At 43.8% G+C, this 23,622-nt stretch overlaps 1 protein-coding gene across 1 annotated transcript in view; it reads right to left on the bottom strand.

The window, feature by feature from the left end:
- Positions 1 to 13,950: 13,950 nt before the first annotated feature.
- Positions 13,951 to 23,622, bottom strand: part of LOC137374016 (cysteine-rich protein 2-like) — a 53,475-nt gene continuing 43,803 nt past the window's right edge. The window contains exons 7-8 of the mRNA XM_068039785.1: positions 16,365 to 16,422; positions 13,951 to 14,677 (exon numbers count right to left, since the gene is read on the bottom strand). Coding sequence (XP_067895886.1) covers positions 14,613 to 14,677; positions 16,365 to 16,422 — 123 coding nt within the window. The 3' untranslated portion in view covers positions 13,951 to 14,612. The remainder of the gene's footprint in view (positions 14,678 to 16,364; positions 16,423 to 23,622) is intronic.

Raw genomic sequence — 23,622 nt, 5'->3', positions numbered from 1 at the left:
AGTCAGAATCTCAATAAATGCCAGCTTTACCTGCAATGCCCACACACCACGATTGAATATAAAAAGTATTAGCTACAACTTGATCCTTCATCCTTCTAGGTGATTGAAAATTGTCTGTAATATTGTCAGAAATTACTTGCATTTACATAGGACCTTTCCTGACCTCAGGATATCACAACAGCTTCACAGCCAATTAAAGACTTTTGCTGTGTGGTCTCTGGTGTAAGGTATGAAATGCAGCAGCCAATTTGTGCACACAAGCTCCCAAAAACAGTAATTAAATAAATAACCAGATAATCTGTTCTAATGATGTCGGGTGAGGGATAAATATTGGCTAGTAAGCCAGGAGAATTCACCTATTCTTCACCAAACAGTGCCATGGGATCTTTAACATCCATCTGAGAGGGCAGACGGGGCCTCAGTCTAACCTCTCATCTGAAAAACAGTGCCTTTGACAGTGTTGCACTCGTTCAGTACTGTACTGGAGTGTCAGCCTGCATATGTGCTCAAGTTTCTGGAGTTGGGATTTAATCCAAAGTGGTAGCAACAGTTGAATTTGAGGAGGTAGCTCAGAAACTGCAAAATGAGACAGTTGAAATATGAAAGTGGGCAGAACATTGCGAGAACAAATTTAAGACAGACAATTGTAAAGTACAGCTCTGAAGAACAGGCAAATGAGCTCAAATTATGTTCAAGTAAATTCAAGCACAACAAATGGCATTTACATAGCGCTTTTAACATAGTAAAATGTCCCAGGGTGCGTCACAGGAGCATTATCAAACAAAATTTAACACTTGGACATATACGACGATATTAGATCCGGTGACCAAATGCTTGGTCAAAGAGGTTGCTTTTAAGGAGCATCTTAAAGACGGAAAGTGAGGTAAAGAGGCAGAGAGGTTTAAGGAGAGAATTCCTGAGTTTAGCTCCTCGGCCACCAATATGTTGGAATTGGTGGAGTGCAATTGCAATAGGAATTGGAGAGTCATTCCGCTGAAGGAGATTACAGAGATAGGGAGGGATAAGGTCATGGAGGGATTTGAAAACAAGGATGATAATTTGAAAATTGAACTGTTGCTTAACCAGGAATTAAGGGCGGCACAGTGGTGCAGTGGTTAGCACCGCAGCCTCACAGCTCCAGGGACCCGGGTTCGATTCTGGGTACTGCCTGTGCGGAGTTTGCAAGTTCTCCCTGTGTCTGCGTGGGTTTTCGCCGGGTGCTCCGGTTTACTCCCACATCCAAAAGACTTGCAGGTGATAGGTAAATTGGCCATTGTAAATTGCCCCTAGTGTAGGGAGGTGATAGGGAATATGGGATTACTGTAGGGTTAGTATAAATGGGTGGTTGTTGGTCGGCACAGACTCGGTGGGCCGAAGGGCCTGTTTCAGTACTGTATCTCTAAATAAAAAAAATAAATAATGTAGGTCAGTAAGCAGTGATGGTGAACGGGACATGGTGTGAGTAAGGACATGAGCAACAGGGCTTTGGATGACTTCAAGTTTACAAAGTGTGAAAGATGTGAGACCGGTCAGAAGTGTGTTGAAATAGTTACGTCTGGGTGTAACAAGGGCATGGATAAGGGCGTCAGCAGCAGATGGATGAGCCGAGGCAGGGCTGAGTCGGTATATGCTATGGAGGTGGAAATAGGTGGTCTTAATATTGTCTAATTACGGTGGAGCAGCAATCAACAAAGCAAATAGAACACTGGACTATCAAGCTATAAGTCAGAAGATATACTGACCAAAGTGTGCAGGGCGTCTGGTCAGACCACATCTTGAATAATGTGTCCAGTATTGGGCACTGATTCACAAGGCAGAGATTTCAGCACTGGAGACAGTTCAGAGAAGGACAGCCAGGTTAATGTCAGAAGATGGGCTATGAGGAAAGGATGGAGAACATGAACTTTTCAGCTTTGAAGATAGAGGGGAAGGATAGATCGGCCAGATTAAAGTCTGGAGCAATAAAAAGGGGTATACGGTCTGTGGAGTTTGGTGGTGGTTGGTTGTGGGAGATTATGTGATGATGCTTCCCAGAATATCAACCCAGTAAGAGTTGTCAACCCTCATCCCATGGTCTGGTGAAACGAGTGCCCAGCCCCCCCGATTCCTCACCGGGATTGATGCATTGATACTCAGCAAAAGGGGAAAGAAGAAAATAAACAAGAACTTTCTAGAAAATAATCCACTGTCACAGGGTTAAATTTTAGTTCCAACAATTAATAAAAACATTTCAAACTCTCAGGCAGACAGACTTAGGTCAGTCTCGTTTGTTTCATTTCCAAAGAAATAGGTTTGCTACCACGTCCCAATTTGGAAGCTCTTTTCTGCCAAAAATGATTACACAAAGCACTCCATCTGCTATAGCAATCAGAGTGCACAATGTAACCTAGGCAACACAGACAAATAAAACTTACTGTTGAATTCCCACAGATTCTGTACCGTGTAACACATTGTTCAGTACACACAGCTCTCAGCTCTCCCTGTGTAACACACTGTTCAGTATACACAGCTCCCTGTGTAACACACTGTTCAGTACACACAGCTCCCTGTGTAACACACTGTTCAGTACACACAGCTCTCTCTGTGTAACAGACTGTTCAGTACACACAGCTCAACCTGTGTAACACACTGTTCAGTACACACAGCTGTCTCTGTGTAACACACTGTCCAGTACACACAGCTCTCCTGTGTAACGCACTGTTCAGTACATGCAGCTCTCCGTGTAACAGACTGTTCAGTACACACAGCTCTCCCTGTGTAACACATTGTTCAGTACACACAGCCCTCTGTGTAACAGACTGTTCAGTACACACAGCTCTCCCTGTGTAACAGACTGTTCAGTACACACAGCTCTCCCTGTGTAACAGACTGTTCAGTACACACAGCTCTCCCTGTGTTACACACTGTTCAGTACACACAGCCCTCTGTGTAACAGACTGTTCAGTACACACAGCTCTCCCTGTGTAACAGACTGTTCAGTACACACAGCTCTCCCTGTGTAACAGACTGTTCAGTACACACAGCTCTCCCTGTGTTACACACTGTTCAGTACACAGAGCTCTCCCTGTGTAACAGACTGTTCAGTACACACAGCTCTCCCTGTGTAACAGACAGTTCAGTACACACAGCTCCCTGTGTAACACACTGTTCAGGACATGCAGCTCTCTCTGTATAACAGACTGTTCAGGACATGCAGCTCTCTCTGTGTAACAGACTGTTCAGTACACACAGCTCCCTGTGTAACACACTGTTCAGTACACACAGCTCTCTCTGTGTAACAGACTGTTCAGTGCACACAGCTCTCCCTGTGTTACACACTGTCCAGTACACACAGCTCTCCCTGTGTAACACACTGTTCAGGACATGCAGCTCTCTCTGTGTAACAGACTGTTCAGTACAAACAGCTCCCTGTGTAATACACTGTTCAGGACATGCAGCTCTCTCTGTGTAACAGACTGTTCAGTACACACAGCTCCCTGTGTAACACACTGTTCAGGACATGCAGCTCTCTCTGTATAACAGACTGTTCAGTACACACAGCTCTCTCTGTGTAACAGACTGTTCAGTACACACAGCTCTCCCTGTGTAACAGACTGTTCAGTACACACAGCTCTCCCTGTGTAACAGACTGTACAGTACGCACAGCTCTCTCTGTGTAACAGACTGTTCAGTACACACAGCTCAACCTGTGTAACACGCTGTTCAGTACACACAGCTCTCCCTGTGTAACACACTGTCCAGTACACACAGCTCTCCTGTGTAACACACTGTTCAGTACATGCAGCTCTCTGTGTAACACACTGTTCAGTACACACAGCTCTCCTTGTGTAACAGACTGATCAGTACACACAGCTCTCTCTGTGTAACAGACTGTTCAGTACACACAGCTCTCTCTGTATAACACACTGTCCAGTACACACAGCTCTCCAGTGTAGCACACTGTTCAGTACACACAGCTCTCCCTGTGTAACACTCTGTTCAGTACACACAGCTCTCTGTGTAACAGACTGTTCAGGACATGCAGCTCTCTGTGTAACAGACTGTTCAGTACACACAGCTCTGTCTGTGCAACAGACTGTTCAGTACACACAGCTCTCTGTGTGTAACACACTGTCCAGTACACACAGCCCTCTGTGTAACAGACTGTTCAGTACACACAGCTCTCTCTGTGTAACACACTGTCCAGTACACACAGCCCTCTGTGTAACAGACTGTTCAGTACACACAGCTCTCCCTGTGTAACACACTGTCCAGTACACACAGCCCTCTGGGTAACAGACAGTTCAGTACACACAGCTCCCTGTGTAACACACTGTTCAGGACATGCAGCTCTCTCTGTATAACAGACTGTTCAGGACATGCAGCTCTCTCTGTGTAACAGACTGTTCAGTACACACAGCTCTCTCTGTGTAACAGACTGTTCAGTACACACAGCTCTCCCTGTGTTACACACTGTCCAGTACACACAGCTCTCCCTGTGTAACACACTGTTCAGGACATGCAGCTCTCTCTGTGTAACAGACTGTTCAGTACAAACAGCTCCCTGTGTAACACACTGTTCAGGACATGCAGCTCTCTCTGTATAACAGACTGTTCAGTACACACAGCTCTCTCTGTGTAACACACTGTCCATTACACACAGCCCTCTGTGTAACATACTGTTCAGTACACACAGCTCTCCCTGTGTAACAGACTGTTCAGTACACACAGCTCTCCCTGTGTAACAGACTGTTCAGTACACACAGCTCTCTCTGTGTAACACACTGTTCAGTACACACACCTCTCTCTGTGTAACAGACTGTTCAGTACACACAGCTCTCTCTGTGTAACAGACTGTTCAGTACACACAGCTCTCCCTGTGTTACACACTGTCCAGTACACACAGCTCTCCCTGTGTAACACACTGTTCAGGACATGCAGCTCTCTCTGTGTAACAGACTGTACAGTACGCACAGCTCTCCCTGTGTAACAGACTGTTCAGTACATGCAGCTCTCCCTGTGTAACAGACTGTTCAGTACACACAGCTCCCTGTGTAACAGACTGTTCAGGACATGCAGCTCTCTCTGTGTAACAGACTGTACAGTACGCACAGCTCTCCCTGTGTAACAGACTGTTCAGTACATGCAGCTCTCCCTGTGTAACAGACTGTTCAGTACACACAGCTCTCCCTGTGTAACACACTGTTCAGGACATGCAGCTCTCTCTGTGTAACAGACTGTACAGTACGCACAGCTCCCTGTGTAACACACTGTTCAGGACATGCTGCTCTCTCTGTGTAACAGACTGTACAGTACGCACAGCTCCCTGTGTAACAGACTGTTCAGGACATGCAGCTCTCCCTGTGTTACACACTGTCCAGTACACACAGCTCTCCCTGTGTAACAGACTGTCCAGTACACACAGCTCTCCCTGTGTTACACACTGTCCAGTACACACAGCTCTCCCTGTGTAACACACTGTTCAGTACACACAGCTCCCTGTGTAACACACTGTTCAGGACATGCAGCTCTCTCTGTGTAACAGACTGTACAGTACGCACAGCTCTCCCTGTGTGACACACTGTTCAGGACATGCAGCTCTCTCTGTGTAACAGACTGTACAGTATGCACAGCTCCCTGTGTAACAGACTGTTCAGTACATGCAGCTCTCTCTGTGTAACACACTGTTCAGTACATACACAGCTCTCCCTGTAAAAATTAAGCCAGTAGATTTTCTCCTATTATTTTTACTGTGGTAAAACACTTAAAGCATGGCCACTTTCAATGCCAAAGTGTTTGTAGAACAGGGAGAGTTATCTTGGGATGTGGTAAAATCATTAAATATTGAGGACTTAAAAGCTGCAGCTAACCAAAAGGGAGTCACTTTAAGGCCAAATCAAGAATGCCTGAGATCCTTAAAACACTAACTAGTCATTTTAATATTGTCTCAGAAACAGAAGAAACAAGCTGGGAAACTGAGTCTGACAAATTAACCTTGGCTAGAATTCAAATAGAAATGTGGAAAATGGAATTCGTGTTTCAAAAGGAAAAAGAGGAAAGTGGGATGCAAATGCAAAAAGAGAAAAAGGAAAGCCACAGTGGTGCAGCAGGTAGCACCGCAGCCTCACAACTTCAGCGACCCGGGTTCGATTCTGGATACTGCCTGTGCGGAGTTTGCAAGTTCTCCCTGTGATCCCATCGGTTTTTGCCAGGTGCTCCAGTTTCCTCCCACAGCCAAAGACTTGCAGGTTTATAGGTAAATTGGCCATTATAAATTGCCCCTAGTATAGGTAGGTGGTAGGGGAATTGTGGGGATGTGAGAGGGAAATGGGATTAATGTAGGCTTAGTATAAATGGGTGGTTGATAGTTGGCACAGACTCAGTGGGCTGAAGGGCCTGTTTCAGTGCTGTATCTCTAAATAAAATTTAAAAAAAATAAAGCGAGATACAAATGCAAAAAGAGAGGAAAGAGAGATGAAAAGGAAAAGAGAGCATCGGGAGAGAGAAATGCAGAGGGAAAGAAAGGAAAAGGAGAGAGAGATGCAAAAGGAGATATAGGCAAGGCGGTTTGAATTAGATAAGGAAAGACAGAATTGCTAAGTGAGGGTACAGCCAGCAATTCAAATACTGACCCTGATTCGGAGCAAAACTATGATTTTACAAGATACTTACAATTAGTGCCAAAATTTAATGAGGATGAGGTTGAATCGCATTTTATCTCTTTTGAGAAAATTGTCGACAGGCTAAAGTGTTTTGGACCCTCCTTTTTCAAGGCGAATTCGTGGGAAGAGCCCGTGAAGCTTATTCCATGTTGTCAGAGGAAAGCTGTTTAGATTGAGTAAACCAAAATTGCTATTTTAAACACCTAGGAGTTAGTCCCTGAAGCATACCGACAAAAATTCAGAAATAACTGAAAAAAGGCCTGCACAAACCTTCATTGAATTTGAGAAAGTTAAACACATGGCTTCCGATCGCTGGATGAGATCTCTGAAGTTAGAACCCTCATATGAGAATTTACGAGAGGTGATCCTGTTAGAGGCATTTAAAAATAGTATTTCCATTAATGTAAAGACTCATGTTGAGGAACAAAGGGTCACAAGGGTGAGGGATGCTGCTGCAATGGCAGACAATTATGAACTGACACAAACCCTTTCATCAGGGAAAACATATTCCTAATAATCCTTAGAGGTCTGGAAAAGACAGAAAGTGGGATAGCAATAGGCAATAGGGGTGGTAGTGAAAGGGATAATAGGAGTGAGAATGCAAAGGGGCCCTCCACAAGTCAGGAAAGAAGGTGCAGAGGGTAGAAGACTTGAGTGCAAAGATGGTACAAAGCAGAACTGTATTAGCTCCAAGTAAAAAGTGAATGAATATGAATGTGAGAAATGTGTTTTAATATTTTTTCCTCTTCTGTTTTTTTTTCACACATTGTAATGAAATGCATTTAAAAATGGCATTTCATTTCCCCAAGGTTGGAGATGTTACGAGAGCACTTCTTTTTAAAAACATACATTTTTGAGGACTTATATTTAAACTGTGGCGATAAATTCATTGGAAGGCTGAAGATTTCGTAGAAGCTGGACTTTGCTATGTTGTTGACAGTTCATTGAAAGGACACTGAAATGTTGTTTAAAAACAATCTTGTTGGAAGTCATGTGCTTTAAGCTTAATAAAGAACAGAAACCTTGGTGACCTGGGGAAGATGTTTACAGAGAAGCCACATGTCAAGGTTTATGGAGGTCAAGAGGTTAACTTTCTGTTTTGGGGTTTTGGATATTGTTTTCAGTTCTGTTCGGGTGTGAACTGTTTTGAAGACAGTCGGTGTTTTGCCTGCCAAGGAAAAAGAAACCACCCAGCTCACCTCCTTCTCTACCTCATTGAAAGAACCCCTGCATATTCAGTGTGACAACTAAAATGCCTGGTGCCACATTTCTCCTGGAAAGCCTACCAGATGATTTCTCGGCATCTCCAGAATGAATTGCTTCGGAAAAGATCCCAATGGCCCTTCTCCGTATACCCAGACGCCAGACAACAAAGGACAACTAACATCCTTCCATATCTTCTCTTTTCTCTTCAAGAATTAGCAAGCATTTAGCCAAAAGTATACTTTTTTTTGTCTTTTTTTGTAACAGAGAGAGAATTTCTGTATTTTTTCTAGTGTGTTTATGAGTGTCTGGGGGGCGGGGGGGAGGAATTTAAAAAGGGAACTTCCATAGGTCAATCTGTGTGTTAATGCTTTGCTTCATTGCTGGATAAGACTTGATTGATAAACTGATAATTTTGTTGTTTATTAAAGAAACCTGGTTGGTGTATTTCATTCTGGGATAAAGAGTAGGGTATATGATTGATCGAATTGGTAACTGGGTAAACATTTAAAAATATATGTTGTGACCTGCGGAGAAGTGGGACTATAAAAAACAGTGCACTCCTCCCACCTTAGTCATAACAGCGGTTTTATAGAAAATTTGCCCCTAGTTTCAGCATCCCAGCTGCCCCATTGACCGACCTATTAGAGAAAAATGGAAAGATAGTGTGGTCAGACCTGTGCCAGATGACTTTCAAGAAATTGAAAGCTATCCTAAAAATGAATCTGTATTAGCAGCACCAAATTGTAACAAATTCTTTAAGGTGGCTCTTGACGCGAGTGATATGGGAGTAGGAGTTGTCTTACTCCAAGAGGATGACTCAGGTATTGAGAGACCAATTGTATATTTTTGAAACAAATTATGGTCACAGGGAAATTTTAATATAAACTGACCACAACCCACTAACCTTCTTAGACAAATTCAAATTCAACAGTGCCAGGCTCTTCAAATGGAGTTTACTCCTCCAGCCATTTAACTTAAAATCATACACATTGCTGGAAAAAATAATGTAATTGTCCAGAGTTTAAATAGACAATACCACCAGCAAGCTAAGGAAAATCTAGTGACAGTGACTGAGGAATGCATGTCAATGAATGCGTGTGAATGTTTACTATCGTGTTTGCTTTTCTTTCTTGCCAGAAACAAAAAAAAATGAAATATCAAGGAATTTCATTTTTTCCCCTTTTTGCAGGGGAGGTGTCACGCTAACGCAGGAAGGAATTATAAACTAAATAATGAACTTATGAAACAAACCCAAAAATGGGCAGTTTCCCTGAAAAACAAGATGGGGTTGAGTGGGCAGATGACCTTATTTTGTATTGCCAATTGGAACCTACAAAATCCAGGAGTCAATCTTCATGTCTGGACCAGCCTTGGAGAGGCATTAAAATGTAAATGGTACATTCTGTGTTAATGGCTACCTCTCTTCAACAAATTGGGTTAGCAATGGCATGGCAGACATGGAGTCTCAAAATTCAAACTCAAATGAATAGGTGTGAAAAAAATCCACTTTATCAAGATGGGATGAAGCTGGGTGATACCCAAACCCCATGGTCTAACAATGGCCCCAACATCATTTTGAGGACAATGGTAAAGAAAAGCCATGGTCACATGATAGAAACCAGGAACCTGATAAGAAGCTTAATAAAAGTATATGCTGGGCAGACAAAAGCAAAGCTAGAGAGAGATTCCAGCTCCAGTGGAAGAAGAAGGACCCTGCCTAGAACACCATTTTTAAACTATCTATAGGCAGAGGTGGGAAGTGGCTTGCAACTCCCTACCTGAGAAATTGTACCAGAAATTTCAACACTGAACTGTGACTGAGATATAACAAACAAAGTCTGCAACAACACATTCACCCTCATGAAACTTTCCAAGTTTTGTCTTCAGTCAACATGGAAAAAAGGAAAAACAGGCCTGCACCATTTTTAAATCTTCACCCCCCAGGGGAAGAGCATAAGGTTTACAGTGAGCTCTTGTAAAATCCATCAGACCCAAATGCATGTTATCTTCTAATCTCTACCTTTTCTTTCGTGTGTGTATGTGTGTCTATATGCATGTGAGTGTGGGCGAAGTAGCAAATATTTTCAGGTATTGTACAATAAACATTTATCTTTCTTTGTGCTTATGAGAAAACTTGTCATTTATCTGTTTGTTGACCATTAAAACACTCAGGGGTTAAAACACATTTCTAATAAAAACACTGTTTTTGGTCAGTTGAGAGGTGATAAAGGGAAACTACCCCTATCATTTCCCACCTGTATGTAAGAGAGGTGAAAGTGTTACCAACTGAGCCACAGCTGACTCATATTCTGACAAAGCTGTCCATAGCTCTTTTGTCAATTATCTTCACTCTGGGTCCTCAGGTGACTGACTGTCCTGCCTTGGAAACAGTTTCTCTCTATCTACTCTATCAAAACCCTACATGACTTTGAAAACCTCTATCAAAATCCTGACTTCTCTAGTCTCTCCACATAACAGATGTCCCTCATCCCTGATACCATTTTAATAGTCATTGAATAATGTATTTTTATTACCTACAAGTGTCAACAGCCAACTCAGTTTGTACCTGTACGTTCTTGAAGGTACTACATGCAATAGATAGGAGCCATGATTATTACTCTGTGCTGCTAAGTATGGGAGCATTAGCGCCAGATGGTAAGGGATGTGGGTGGTTCCCACTGTTCACCTCCCAGCTGACTACCGCAAGTGTTTTCGTTATTAGGGTTATAACCCCTTGTGTTTTATTTGTCAAATAAATAAGTGACAGGTTTTCTTTTAGGTTTAAAACAAAACATTAACTATTTATTGAACAATATTTATTCCCAAAATAGTTTCAACTGCACCCACACACACATTCACTCGTGTGCGCGCGCTCACACACATACACACAATAGACAGATAGAGAGGAAAAGGGTAAGTGGGTTTGAAGTGAGGTAGGTGTTCGGAGTTCACAATAAACCTGTTGAATCTTCTCAGAGGTCACTTTCTTGTTTAAAGTTGCAGGCCTGGGTTGTTTGTATACTTTTCTGGTGGTTGTGACTTCAGTCTGGCAACTGTGGTCACTTTCAGTTCTCAGCTGCAACAAGTTGAAGTGTAGAATTCACAGCAGGGCTCCTTCTTTGACTTTTGCTGGTTATCTCACAGCTCTTGGCTGGACAGGTACTGGAGTTCAAAATGGCTTTTTTGTTGTTGTACTGTGAGAGCTAAGGACAGACCAGACTGATGTTGTTGTCTGTAGTTCTGTGCTGAAAAATCTCCCCTTTTGTTCCTCTTTACCTTTTAAATGTGAATTTTTACAAGGGTTGGCTTTACAGGTTTCAGTCCTGACTGGGCTATATAAGGCCTTGATTATGGTCCCATTCTGAGGAGATGAGGGTGGTTCACACTCCATTGTAATGGAGTTTATTCACGGACATGAAGTCTGCGAGAGGTCTTGTCTCATTGTGTTTGAGTAGAGCTCACATCCAGGTCTGATTATCTGAGGCATTTCCATGCAGACGGGGCTTAATTTGTTTTCAGTTTTAGTGGACATGGATGTGGATTTGAGTGCAAAGGATGCTGAGAGCCATATGTCTTGTCCTCCATTTTCTTGGCAGCACATGTACCAGCCCCTTTAAAACGTTCCTTTCTTCATAATTCTTCAGTTTGGTTCTGTATTTTCATTGCTGCACTTCTCATGAACGTGACACTAACCAAGGACCTCATTGTCCTGGGCAACCTGTGGAACTTGCACCCATTATACTATAACCAGCACTTGATGAGTTAAAGCAGCTTTCTGCTAAACTATCAGCCTTGTATTGTGTAAAGGGGCACAGGGACTGGCATCTCCTCAGATAAACAGAATGATGCAATGTCTGAAAGTAAGTGCTCAGAAATGTGTAATGATCTGGAATACGTTTATCTGATCACTGGTGCTTCTGAGAAATTTTACTGAGCTAATTAAGGCAACATAACCATGGTAAATGGGTTAATCGGAAGGTATTGAGAAGGATAAAATGTCCTTTAGCTGTGTGCATGAGTCTTACTACAATTAATTGGTTATGCCGTCATCTGCATGTATCTTTGCTTCATGATTTATTGATAATATGCATGAAAAATAATGAGCAAAGGGAAAAATAGTATTTAAGTGTGAGCAAATCACTGGATAGGGCCATTCACACTGGAATCATGTAGAGCAATTTCTCAAGTGGGCCTAACTGATTTGCTCGTGCAGAGAGCCAGCATGGACACAACAGGCCGAATGGTCTCCTTCTGTGCTGTAACCATTCTCTGATTCTATAAAGACCTGATTCTATGTTGTTACAACTGCATGCGTATGTACTCAGTGTTTAAAACAATGAGATGAATTAGAACAAGAAAGCAGCCCACAGCAAGCTGGGTGATTTTAACAAGCTAAACTCCAGCAGTAACTCTGCACAGTTAGTGGCTCCCAAACATTGGCAATGTCTACTTGTACCAAATATCTCTGTACTTGGGTACATGTGCCATGTCTGTGTCATGAGAGTTTTGGAGTTCATGTTGGGCAAATAAATCTCTACAGGTAGATGTGAGGATTTTTCAGTAGCTTGACTTGGAGATGTTTAAACAGAAAGACTTGCATTTGGAGACGCAAGGATCATTCCCCATAGAGCAGAGAAGATACTGCCAGGGCCAATTGACTCCAGATCTTATTACAGCCATGGTCCAAACTGGGCAAAAAAGCTGAATAGCAGAGGTAAGGTGAGACTTTGACATAAAGGCAGCATTTGACTGAGTGTAGAATCAAGGAGCCCTAGCAAAATTGAAGTTGATGGGAATCGGGGGGAAAACTCTCCACTTAATGGAGTCATACCAAGCACAAAATAAAATAGTTGTGTTGTTGGACACAATCCAGGACAAAGCAGCCCGCTTGATTGGCACCCCATCTACCACCTTCAACATTCACTCCCTCCGCCACCGATACACAGTGGCAGCAGTGTGTACCATCTACAAGATGCACTGCAGCAATTCAACAAGCCTCCTTAGTCAGCACCTTTCAAACCCGTGACCTCTACCACCTAGAAGGACAAGGGCAGCAGATGCCTGAGAACACCACCACCTGCAAGTTCCCCTCCAAGTCACTCACCATCCTGACTTGGAACTATATCGCCGTTCTTTCACTGTCACTGGATCAAAATTCTGGAACTCCCTTCTTAACAGCACTGTGGGTGTACCTATGCCACATGGACCTCAGCAGTTCAAGGCTCACCACCACCTTCTCAAGGGGAATTAGGGATGGACAATAAATACTGGCCTAGCCAGCAATGCCCACATCCCATGAATGAATAATAAAAAAGTTGAGGAGACCTAATAGAAGTAAAATTATGAAATTCTTAAAGTATCAAAATTATGAGGTTGCTTGACAGAGCAATTAGGAAGAAACCGTTTCCTCTGGAAAGTGGTCACAGATGAGGTTCTGATCACATATCTGCTCTATTACTTGGACTGCTTACTTTCCCCTCTAACATCGCCCGATTCCACCCCTGCCTCAATCCATCTTCTGCTGAAACCCTCACTCATTGTTGTTACCTCCAGACAAGAGTTCCCCTCCAAGACACACACCATCCTGACTTGGAACTATATCATTGTTCCTTCATTGCCAATGGGTCAAAACCCTGGAACTCCCTTCCTAACAGCATTGTTGGTGTACCTTCACCATGTGGACTGCAGCGTTACAAGAGGTCAGCTCACCACCACCTTCTCAAGGGCAATTATTGGTAGATAGATTCTTGATAAGCAAGGGGGTGAAAGGTTATCGGAGTAGGTGGAAATGTGGAGTCATCAGTTTAGCCATGAACTTATTGAGTGGCAGAGCAGGCTCGAGGGGCTGAGTGGCCTACTCCTGCTCCTAATTCGTATGTTCGTATGAACGAATAAACAAAAAAAAAAATCAGGATGCCCTCTATAGTCACTGTCTAGAGTCACCCAGGTGAGAGAGCAAAGGGGTTTGCACCTACATAAATGCCCTCAGCATAAATCAGTGCCCTGAGGAGGGGGCAGGAGTGAAAATGTATATTGGCAAGTGTGCACCACAACTTAAACTAGCCGCTGAAAAGGAAATAAATAAAACTAAGAGGCGTCTAAAAACGTTTGGCAGAGTTTATTAACAGTAAAAGATAACAGAACAGCATTTAACTTTGTTGATGCTTTTTAGAAAAAGAACAGGATTTTTAAAATGTACTTTGCACAATATAATACTGTAGTTACAGGAACCCCCATCCCCTTTTCCAAGGGGAAATTGTAATGCACAGTGAGGGTGATGGGATAGACAGCTTATTTCACAAGACTTCATAAAACAGTGGGGTGGGGGGCAATCACAGAGACATCAATACATTGTTACTCAGGGATTGGTATTACTGCAGAAGTGCTCAAAAGATATTCTAACTGGTACTTGGCTTTTGAGTAGGGTGCTGACTCAGCCCTGACCATCACTCACTGGTTCAAGACCTGATAACAGCTTTGGCAAATCTGCAGTTGTGTTAAAAGCTGTCAATAGCTTGTTGCTAGATTAAAATTTGAGAGATAGCAACAGGAGGCCATCAGGTACTGAGAGCTGCGTCCCTGCTCCATGACAGCTCACATAAATTGCACACTACAGTTCAAACTACATTTAATACCTCTGAACACACCTAGTTCTAAACTATTGTTACTGTGTGTTATGATAAATACAGTGTCGGTGCGCTTAACATTAGCAATGGAGAAACAGCACAATGTTGACTTGGATTCTCCCAGAGTCTGGTAATCCCATCACTGGCCGCCAGCGGTGTCACTCTTCTCGTAGATGTAGCTCCCGACAACTCCAGTATTGACCCCTGTAACCACAGCAAGGAAATGATATGGAAGATGGAAATTGAGGAAGATGCATTGCTATACAGATTGAAACTGCAGAAGGACCCTGCTTTCCTACTTGAAATGAGTTGTCCTCAAATCTCTCCATGGCCTCACCCCTCCCTATCTCTGTACCTCCTCCAGCCCCCCACCCACCCCCCCACACCCCCAAGCCTTTGAGATATTTGCGCTCCTCCAATTCTGGCCTCTTGAGCATCCCTCATTTTAATCGCTCCACCATTGGTGGCCGTGCCTTCAGTTGCCAAGGCCCCAAGCTCTGGAATTCCCTCCATAAACCTCTCCACCTTTCTACCCTCCCATAAGACGCTCCTTGGAACCTACCTCTTTGACCAAGCTTTTGGTCACCTGTCCTAATATTTCCTTATATGCCTCCCTGTCAAATTCTTGTCTGAAAACGTTCCTGTGAAGTGATTTGGACATTTTACTCTAACACCAACTGGTAATTATGTGGCGCCTTTAACTTAATAAAACATCCTGTGGAACTTCAGAGGAGCATAAAAAGATGCTATATAAATCTAAGTTTTTTTAAATTTAGAGATACAGCACTGAAACAGGCCCTTCGGCCCACCGAGTCTGCGCCGACCATCAACCACCCATTTATACTAATCCTACACTAATTCCATATTCCTACCACATCCACACCTGTCCCTATATTTCCCTACCACCTACCTATACTAGGGGCAATTGCTAATGGCCAATTTACCTATCAACCTGCAAATCTTTGGCATGTGGGACGAAACCGGAGCACCCGGAGGAAACCCACGCAGACACAGGGAGAACTTGCAAACTCCACACAGGCAGTACCCAGAATTGAACCCAGGTCGCTGGAGCTGTGAGGCTGCAGTGTTAACCACTGCGCCACTGTGCTGCCTTGTTGTGATGGAAGGAAAGAGAACAGGCTGATGAGGTTTCACAAGTTGCTCCTCCATCTCCAAACTGTCTTGTACCAGTGGGGCACAACATGCTGACAGCAGGAATGGAAATGGCCTTGAGTTTCTGATATTTAGAGGATAGAATTGTTTACAGACATCATAAAGTACTGACATCCCCTGCTTATTAATAAGCACAGATATGGTAGAAGTGAAGAAGGACTGCTCAGGCCAATTTGCAGAATAAAGAATGAGTGTTTTTGTATGTGAGTTGGTAGTGTAAGCACAATACTACTGTACTAATTCTGTTCAATATTCAGTCTGATATACAATAGTGTACTGTCCAAGTGTACAGGCTGGCAATGGGTAGGGGAACCCAATTGATGATCGAGGGATATTTTCAGGAGATCATATAGCTTCTGGTAGATGGCAGTACAGGACAGAATGATGCTTAATTGCATCAGGCCTGTATGGATCAGCTTGTCTTTTCTTGATTATCCATCGTTTCTGGATTTTGGGGAAACATGGATCCATCGATTTTTTTTTCTGCTCTGGATTCTTGCACCATTGGAACTCCACATTAGAACAACAAATATCCAGAGGATATCTACACACAGAGCACTGGATGCCAGAGGGGATCACTTCTACACACCAAGCACTGGATTGCAGTCAGACGGGATCACTTCTACACACCAAGCACTGGATCCCATTCAGAAGGGATCTGTAGCACCCAGGACAAATTCCATCCCCACTTTGTCTCCTTTAACATAACTCCTATTACCTTTTGGTCCAAACAGGATTCCGTAGCAGGGCTTGTGGCAGTAAGGCTGTCCATCATGCTGCATGGAGACAAAGAGAAAGGCCATTTTAGTGTGCAACACCCCCACTCTGTTTATATTCAAATACCAGCTGCTCACAACAAACATCACTTTAAAAAAAAATCCAGTCGTGATCATGTTGCTGCTTGTGGGAATTTGCTTTCCCAAAATTGGCGGTTACAACAGTGACTACACTTCAAAAAGTACTTCATAGGCTGTGAAGCACTTTGGGAGGTCCTGAAGTCATAAAAGTGCTTTTTAAATGCAAGTCTTTCTTAACCAAAAACTTTACAAATGCATGCTGAAAGAGCAAGGTCGCTCACCAGTACCATTTATAAAGTCCACTCTTAATCTAGAGGCCCAGGCCAATGCCTCAGGAACATGGGTTCAAATCCCACCATGACAGATGGTGGAATTTAAATTCAATTACTTAATAAATACAATTTATTAATAAAAAATCTGGAATTGAAAGCTAGTAATGGTGCTATGAAACTATTGACTGTTGTAAAAACCCATCTGGTTTACTAATGCCCTTTAGGGAAGGAAATCTGCTGTCTGTACCCAGTCTGACCTACATGTGACTCCAGACCCACAGCAATGTGGTTGACTCATAACTGTCCTCTGAAATGGCCTAGCAAGTCCCTCAGTTGTCAAGGGCAATTAGGGATGGGCAATAAATGCTGGCCTTGCCAGCGACGCCCACATCTCATGAAGGAATAAATAAACAAGAAGCTATGTCTGTTTGATGCTAAATGTTCATGATAATATATACAGCAGAGAGCTCCATCCAGTGGCATAAAGCATAACACAGTTGACACCTCACAGCAGATTCCTCACTCTAATCACTAGTGCTTGTAACTTCTTGGAACGTGGAAGAACATTACGTGAAGGCACCAGGGCATTGCCCTTCCAATATATTGCCCATGTTCAGTGTCCTGTAATTAGGACAGACCAGTGGCGGTAGGGATCATAGCAAGCCTGAGTTTTGATCTCCCACTGGGTGGGTGTGAGCTCGGCCTTGTTTACTAGCACAGAACAGACAATAGTGAATTGGGCACAAGTACAACACTCCCTTTACCTTTCTTTTTGCACTTCTGCCCAAGGCCAATCTGACGAATTGGTATTTAGAGCTAGCACTTGACCAGAAAGTAGCCAATGATTACACAGACATTTCCCAACAACGCCCCAAGAACAAATTACTCACTCCCCCGCACAACCCCCCAAACACCAGCTCCTTCCAGCTCCAGAGAGTCCCGAGAATAAGCCATTCACTCGCCTTCACAAAGAAGTGGTAATGAGATAGCAAGAGGAGGAGAAGACTCAAAGTGGGCCAAAAAATAACCTTCATCAAAGTAGAGATGACTTTTATCTTCCTTTACCTTTTTAAGAAGCACACATTTAAGTATAAACCAAAATTCACAACTGTGAAAACTTTACTGTACGCACATATTATGCTATGTAAATGTTACGACCCATTGGCTGATGGAATCCTCCTAATCTCCTGGCACAGATGAGAAACAATCCTGATATTTTAGAAGAATCATTCAGGAAATTGGCTCTTGAGACGTTGACTGACAGCACATGAAGGTATTACCAGAAACATCTGCATCTATCTGATCTGTCCTGGTGCCCTGAGGCTACAGATACTCTTAACTTGCACAGTTAATGAACCAACATGCCGAGAGAGGATCAGAGCTTCACTAGTAAATATTATCCATGGAGAGGCTGTATATTTACTGGGGTTTCTATTACCCTGTCTCATCCATTTTTATGCCTTAAAAATGCTGGTGACGTGCTTTGTTCTCTGCTCTTCTGTTGAAGATATTGCTTTCTACTGGCGGTTCTCTATTACTTCTGCCATTGATCAGCACCTGAGCCCAGACTTCAACCGGCAATCCTACTGCAGGGGGCATCACATACAAACTGATCTGCATAGGTGTCAGCCTTGGTTCAGAGGGAGCACTCTCACTTGTGTTACGACCAGGTGAGAAAGGTGTCTCGGGGTCTTTCTCAGCCTTCACCTGATTTTATTGTAACAGGGTTTAATTTTAAACACCGTGTTTTGAGCTCCCCCTTGGTGAATCCTTGTTCACCGCTTATAAGGCAAAGAAATGAGCACAGACAGGCTTACTTAGGTTTAAAGAAAAAAATGAAATTTATTAAACTTAAACCCTAATTCGGTTGACGTTTACGGATACAAGCTGCGCCCACGCTAGCATGCATACGTAACATGCACATGCAAACAGAGACAGAAAAGGAGCAGAGGAAAAGATAAAGTTTGAGGTAATATTTTGTTACTGTGCTTCAAGCTCACTGTATAGTCCTTTTGTAGGTAGTTCTTGCTTGTAGGTAATTCTTGCTTTTCATTGGGGACCAGTATGCTTCTTAAACCTTGTTCACTGCAAGAGAATTTTCTCTTTTGGGTTCAATTCTGGGTACTGCCTGTGTGGAGTTTGCAAGTTCTCCCTGTGTCTGCGTGGGTTTCCTCCGGGTGCTCCGGTTTCCTCCTACAAGCCAAAGACTTGCAGGTTGATAGGTTAATTGGCCATTATAAATTGCCCCTAGAATAGGTCGGTGGTAGGGAAATATAGGGACAGGTGGGGATGTGGTAGGAATATGGGATTAGTGTAGGATTAGTATAAATGGATGGTTGATGGTCGGCACAGACTCGGTGGGCCGAAGGGCCTGTTTCAGTGCTGTATCTCTCTAATATGTCTTCAATGGATTCTTGGAGTTCCGTGAGAGCGAGATGGCAGTAGACAGGAGAGAGGTATTTTCAGTCCAGGAGCACAGACCTTTCTCAGTTTCAAACAGTGGCAAGTTGAAATACAAAAGACTTCGCTGGCCAGTCAGTCATGTGACTAAATTGGTCTGACCACATCTTCTGTGCACTGGGGGAGCAGGGACTGGTTCCTTTGTTCCAATCCTGTCTGCCAGGATGCAAAAATGTCTTTCCGGTGAGTGGCCTGGCAATTCCTTGTGATTGGCCCTCTTTTCTTCCCAGCAACAATTTTAAGTTTAATGTCCATGTGGCGAAATATACACGCCTCATTCTTGGCAGGTGGGGGCCTGCATGACACGTGAGTCAGAACGTTCAAGTCCAACTCCAGAGACTTGAGCACATAATCCAGACTGACAGTTCCGTGCAGTACTGAGGGGGTGCTGCATTGTCAGAAGTGCCGTCTTTTGGTTGAAATGTTAAACCAAGAGCCTGTCTGTTCTCAGGTGGATGTAAAAGATACCATGGCCACTATTGGAAAAAGAGCAGGGGAGTTCTCCCCAGTGTCCCAAAAGAGAAAAAGACTTGCATTTATATAGCGCCTTTCACAACCACTGGACAGCTCAAAGTACTTTCGAAGTGTAGTCACTGTCGTAATGTAGGAAATGTGGTAGCCAATTTACACACAGCAAGATCCCACAAACAGCAATGTAATAATGACCAGACAATCTGTTTTGGTGATGTTGATGGAGGGATAAATATTGGCTAGGACACCAGGGAGAAACCTCTGCTCTCCTTCGAGATAGTGTCATGAGATCATTTACATCTACCAGACAGAGCAGACTGGGCCTGGATTTAACAGCTCATCCAAAAGATGGCACCTCAGACAGTACAGCACTCCCCCATGACCTAGAAGGGGACTTGAACCCTGGGCCAATATTTATCCCAAGACATCATCAGTAAAACAGATCACACTGCTGTTAGTGGGAGCTTGCTGCGCGTAAATTGGCTGCTGCATTTCCTAAATTACAAGAGTGACTACACTTCAAAAGTAAAACGTTTTGGAATGTCCTGAGGTTCTGAAAGACATTATAGAAATACAAGTCTTTCTTTCTTCCTAACTCGTGCAGTATTAAGGGGTAAGCAGACCACTTGACTGACCTGCCATGACACTGCGTGAGAAGAGAAGGTTTAAAATCAGCACTGGTGAATGTTAGGAGTGAGATTGATGGCGTATTTGATTACAAACCTCCTGAAACATTCACAAGTATCACAAAGATATGTACAGATATGGCTGAATCATTGATATCGCTAATAATGTCAGCACAAACTCTCCTAAGGTTTCTGGTTCCAGCTGCCCAACTAAATAAGGCCACCTGTGGTGTTAATGGCTCTCACCTCTTGAACACTGTCTCTTAAGCACTCATGGAGAGATTTTTGAACTTTAAATCTTGGGTGGTCTGCAATCTTCTGAAATTCTTACAACTACACATTTAATTTCCCAAAACTAAAAGTGACCTCTAAAATATTAATGCAAACCATGAACCAGGTGATCATAACACCACAGCGACTATATTTCAAAGTACTTTGGGATGTCCTGAGGTTGTGAAAGGCGCTATAGAAATGCAAGTTCTTTCTTGCAAGTTGGGAGGCTGGCCAGCACTGTGCTGCAATATTGGAGTCTGGCTCAATATATTTATTAATATTAACGAGTGCAACGTAGAGTCTGTTTGCTTGTCTGCTGTGAGGTCACATAGTGAGCTGTGATAACACCGCTTGGGGTGGACTAAGGCTGCCACAATGCCAGCACCCAGGGGGAAACTGGTGGTCAATGTCTGGGGCCATGACCCTGGCGTCGAGAGGGGGGGGAGCACAACCCCGTGAGTTGGGGGGGGGGGTGGGGGGGAGCATTGCCATGGCCCTGGGAGTGGTGGGGGGGTGGGCATGGAATTGCCCCGGCGCTGGGAGGAGGGTGCAGGGGGGCCACGGCCCCAGCGCTGGGAGAGGGGTGGGGGGGGGGGGGGGGGAAAGTGGGGGGGGGTGCACACAGGAGCCAGCATTGCAGCCTTGGCCCCCTCTTCAGGGCATGGGGGCTCTGAAAACCAAAGACCCACCCACTCTGCAAATATCCCTTGGCAGCGCAAACACGCCAAGCTTCCCTCCTGACGCGTTCGCTGCCATTTTCCAGCCCCTCCTGCCTCCAATGGGCTGGTAAAATCCTGGCTTATGACTCTTATTTGGGTATTTTTCAATTCCGTCTATGATCAGAATGGGGAAACATTCATTAGTAAAATTATTTTACTATCATCAGCAAAGCAATCTTCACTCATTGGCCTCAGGACCACTCCATGTCTACACAGGAACACCATTTATTGAGAAAATTGCACAATGGTATCCCTCTCTCTCCCTTGCTTATTGTTAAGCATCCAATTCCAGTGTGTCATCTCAATCAGCAGTCACTGTGGAATCTGGCAAAGCTCACTCAACAGAGAACATCACATCCAAACGTGACCTTTAACCGTTCATGACCTGAGTTAGAGGAAGGGATCCCCTGTAAAATCTCTCTGTCCTTGTGTGTTGGAGAGTGAACTGCTAGGCTCTGTGAGTCAGCCTCCCAAGTTGGTGAACTTTAGCTCATCTCTGCACTGGCTCTGATAATAGGTGTTAGGCAAAAGCCACCTGAGTACTGTGTACATTAGTGGTGTCCTTATTTAAGGAAGGATGTAAATGTGTTGGAGGCAGTACAGAGAGAGTTTACTAGACTAATACCTGGAATGGGCAGGCTGTCTTACGAGAAAAGATTGGACAGGCTAGGCTTGTATCCACTGAAATTTAGAAGAGTAAGAGGCAACTTGATTGAAACATACAAGATCCTGAGGAGTCTTGGCAGGGTGGATGTAGAAAGGATGTTTCCCCTTGTGGGAGAATCTAGAACTAGGGGTCACCGTTTAAAAAGATGGGGGTTGCCCATTTAAGACAGAGATGAGGAGAAATTTTTTCTCTCTGAGGGTTGAGAGTCTTTGGAATTCTCTTCCTCAAAAGGCGGTGGAAGCAGAGTCTTTGAATATTTTTAAGGCAGAGGTAGATAGATTCTTGATCAGCAAGGGGGTGGAAGGTTATCGGGGGTGGTGGAAATGTGGAGTAATCAGTTCAGCCATGAACTTATTGAATGGCGGAGCAGGCTCAAAGGGCCAAGTGGCCTACTCCTGTTCCTAATTCGTATGTTCGGGGTGCGCCACTCCCAGGGAGGTACATTGTGCTCAGCCTGCGGTTAAAGAGACAGTACCCAACGCTATTCACCTCCAAACTGGCAAATGAAAAGACTTTAGGTGCTAGCTTCAACTTTTCTCACTACTCAAAAAACAATGAGTGATGAAATTGGCAGTTTGTTCTACAACTTATGTTGAGTCATAGAGTTATACAGCACAGAAACAGGCCCTTCGGCCCATCGTATCTGTGCCGACCATCAAGCACCTAACTATTCTCATCCCATTTTCCAGAACGTGGCCCATAGCCTTGTATGCTATGGTGGTTCAAGTGCTCATCTAAATATTTCTTAAATGTTGTGAGGGTTTCTGCCTCTACCACCTCTTCAGGCAGTGTGTTCCAGATTCCAACCACCCTCAGGGTGAAAATTTTTTTCCTCAAATACCCTTGAAACCTCCTTCCCCTTACCTTAAATCTCTGCCCCCTGGTTATTCATCCCTCCACTAAGGGAAAAAGTTTCTTCCTATCTAACCTATCAATGCCCCTCATAATTTTGTATACCTCAATCAGGTCCCTCCTCAGCCTTCTCTGCTCTAAGGAAAACAACCCTAGCCTATTCAGTCTCTCTTCATAGCTGAAATGCTCCAGCCCAGGCAACATCCTGGTGAATCTCCTCTGCACCCTCTCCAGTGAAATCACATCCTTCCTATAGTGTGGTGTCCAGAACTGTACACAGTACTCTAGCTGTGGAGTACTGGCAAATTTCATTTTCCCATCTTAGCAGCCTATCTATATTGTCCTGTAATCTAAGGCTTTCCTCCTCACTTTTTACGACACCACCAATCTTCATGTCATCTGCGAACTTACTTATCATACCTCCCTATATTCACATCTAAATCATTAATGTACATTACAAACAGCAAGGGTCCCAGCACTGATCCCTGCGATACACCACTGGTCACAGGCTTCCAATTGCAAAAACAACCCTCGACAATCACCCTCTGCCTCCTGCCTTAAGCCAATTTTGGATTCAATTTGCCAAATTGCCCTGGATCCCATGGGCTCTTACCTTCTTAATCAATCTCCCAAGTGAGACCTTATCAAAAGCCTTACTGAAATCCATGTATACTATATCTACTGCTTTACCCTCATCTACACATCTAATCACCACCTCGAAAAATTCAATCAAGTTAGTTAGATACGATCTCCCCCTGACAAAGCCATGACTATCCTTGACTAATCCCTGCCTCTCCAAGTGGAGATTAATCCAGTCCCTCAGAATTTTTTCCAATAGT

Source organism: Heterodontus francisci, chromosome 9 (genome assembly GCF_036365525.1).
Source record: "Heterodontus francisci isolate sHetFra1 chromosome 9, sHetFra1.hap1, whole genome shotgun sequence".
Lineage (NCBI taxonomy): Eukaryota > Metazoa > Chordata > Chondrichthyes > Heterodontiformes > Heterodontidae > Heterodontus > Heterodontus francisci.
The sequence above is the reverse complement of the archived record's forward strand: the minus strand, read 5'-3'. Positions and strand labels throughout refer to the sequence as shown.